Below are 1,606 nucleotides of genomic sequence, written 5' to 3'. Positions count from 1 at the left end.
GACAGACCGTCCGCCCGTGAGCTCTGGAGGGACACCGAGGGGGACAGACCGCCCGTGAGCTCTGGAGGGACACCGAGGGTGACAGTCCCTTCGCCTGGTGCCACCTGCGGTTCAAAGCCGCCGCCCGGCTGGCCGACGTTTCGGTGACGGAGTTTCCCTCGCGCTCGGCTCAGCGCAGCTCAAATGCCGGAATCGGCGGATGAACGGCGCGGGGATGCTGAACCAGAGCCGAGGTCGGGATGTGAGAGTCCCCGTCGGTGACACTGCGATTCGCAGTCACAGCGAAGGGAGCGTCTGCGTCTCGCCGAGGGCTCTGTCCCCGCTCCGAGCAGAAACAGAAGCAGCGAGTTGTGAGGTCGGGTCCTGGGGCGGAGGAGACGGGTGAGGGGGGTGTTGCCCCAGAGTCACCTCCTGTCTGGGTGACAGCTGCTTTGTCACCTCTTGGCAAAATGATTTTAAACCCAAACCTACAAGGTTTTTTGGGTTTTTTTTTGCATAAAATTATCGGTCTTGTGTCACTTGCGCCTTGGATCTTCGTTCTGAGCGGGACGAGGGACGGGATTAGGGACGAGGAGGCGAAGGCGAGGGGTTGCTGAGCCGTCTCTGGTGCTGAAGCTCCTCCTGAGCTGGAGGTTAAGAATCCTCCAAGAATTCATCTCGTGCCTTTTAAAGACGCTTTTATGCTTCTGGCTTCCCGACACCTTCTGGCCACAGCCTCTGGCCGACGCGTGGAAAGTCATCAGGCAGCAAAATTCCGCGTTGATAAACTGCCTCAAGGAGCAGAGAGCCGCGGAGAAGCTCCGAGGACGCATCCTGGCTCCTGTACCGGCGCGGTGGGCGAGCCGGACGGCAGATCTCGGGAGCTCCGGAGCATTTCCTCACCCGCCGGGGGCAGAGACGCCGGGGAGGTTTTTTTTTTTTGCTGCTTCTTCCCGCGAGGATGCAAGAGCGGCTTTTTCCGAACGGAGGGTTGAGGTGAGCCGCGACTCGCTCTGAAGTGTTAAATTCGGCTCCGATCTCTGGGCGGATCGAGTCTTTTTACCCGTGTCGGATACAAACCGGGGATTTTATTTATATTTTATTTCACCCTCGGGGTGAAGCCGGTTTGGACAGCACGGATGTCGAGGAGCAAATCTCGTGGAGCTGTGCGGCTTACCGGAGGGAGATTTAATTCGGAAAAGTCAACCCAAGCCCCGGGTGGTGGAGAGAGGGGAAGAGAGGGGAAGGTGGCTCGGTTACAGACGGGGTCAGAGCCGCGGGATGGGCTCGCAGCCATCGAGGGGAGGACAAGCGGCCAAAGCAGAAGCGTGCACAGCTGCTGGACGGAGCAAGAGTGAGGAAAGACGTCTCGGCTTGCCTCGGTCTCTTGTTATCCGTGCCGCGTGGATCAGGCAACTCCTTCCGATGTCTCTTCTCCACGTTGCCGGTGGCTGGAGCGGCCAGGGGACATGAGAAGGGGACAGTTTGAGGGTGACAAACGCGGTGGCTCAGCCGGGAAGATGCCGACGGCGCTGGAAGTGCCACGACGGAGAGGGCTGAGCCGGCGCGACCGCAGAAGGGACGGCGCCGGTGTGGCACGGGATGCTTGGAACCGGCATCGGCTTTG

The 1,606-nt window shown here is 60.3% G+C and overlaps 1 protein-coding gene across 1 annotated transcript in view; it reads left to right on the top strand.

The window, feature by feature from the left end:
* Nucleotides 1–199: 199 nt before the first annotated feature.
* Nucleotides 200–1,606, top strand: part of LOC104461955 (E3 ubiquitin-protein ligase RNF115-like) — a gene marked incomplete at its 3' end in the record, with an annotated part of 8,904 nt that continues 7,497 nt past the window's right edge. The window contains exons 1-2 of the mRNA XM_010073709.1: nt 200–241; nt 715–822. Coding sequence (XP_010072011.1) covers nt 200–241; nt 715–822 — 150 coding nt within the window. The remainder of the gene's footprint in view (nt 242–714; nt 823–1,606) is intronic.

Source organism: Pterocles gutturalis, unplaced genomic scaffold (assembly GCF_000699245.1).
Source record: "Pterocles gutturalis isolate BGI_N339 unplaced genomic scaffold, ASM69924v1 scaffold34322, whole genome shotgun sequence".
In the NCBI taxonomy this organism is placed as follows: domain Eukaryota; kingdom Metazoa; phylum Chordata; class Aves; order Pterocliformes; family Pteroclidae; genus Pterocles; species Pterocles gutturalis.
The sequence above is the reverse complement of the archived record's forward strand: the minus strand, read 5'-3'. Positions and strand labels throughout refer to the sequence as shown.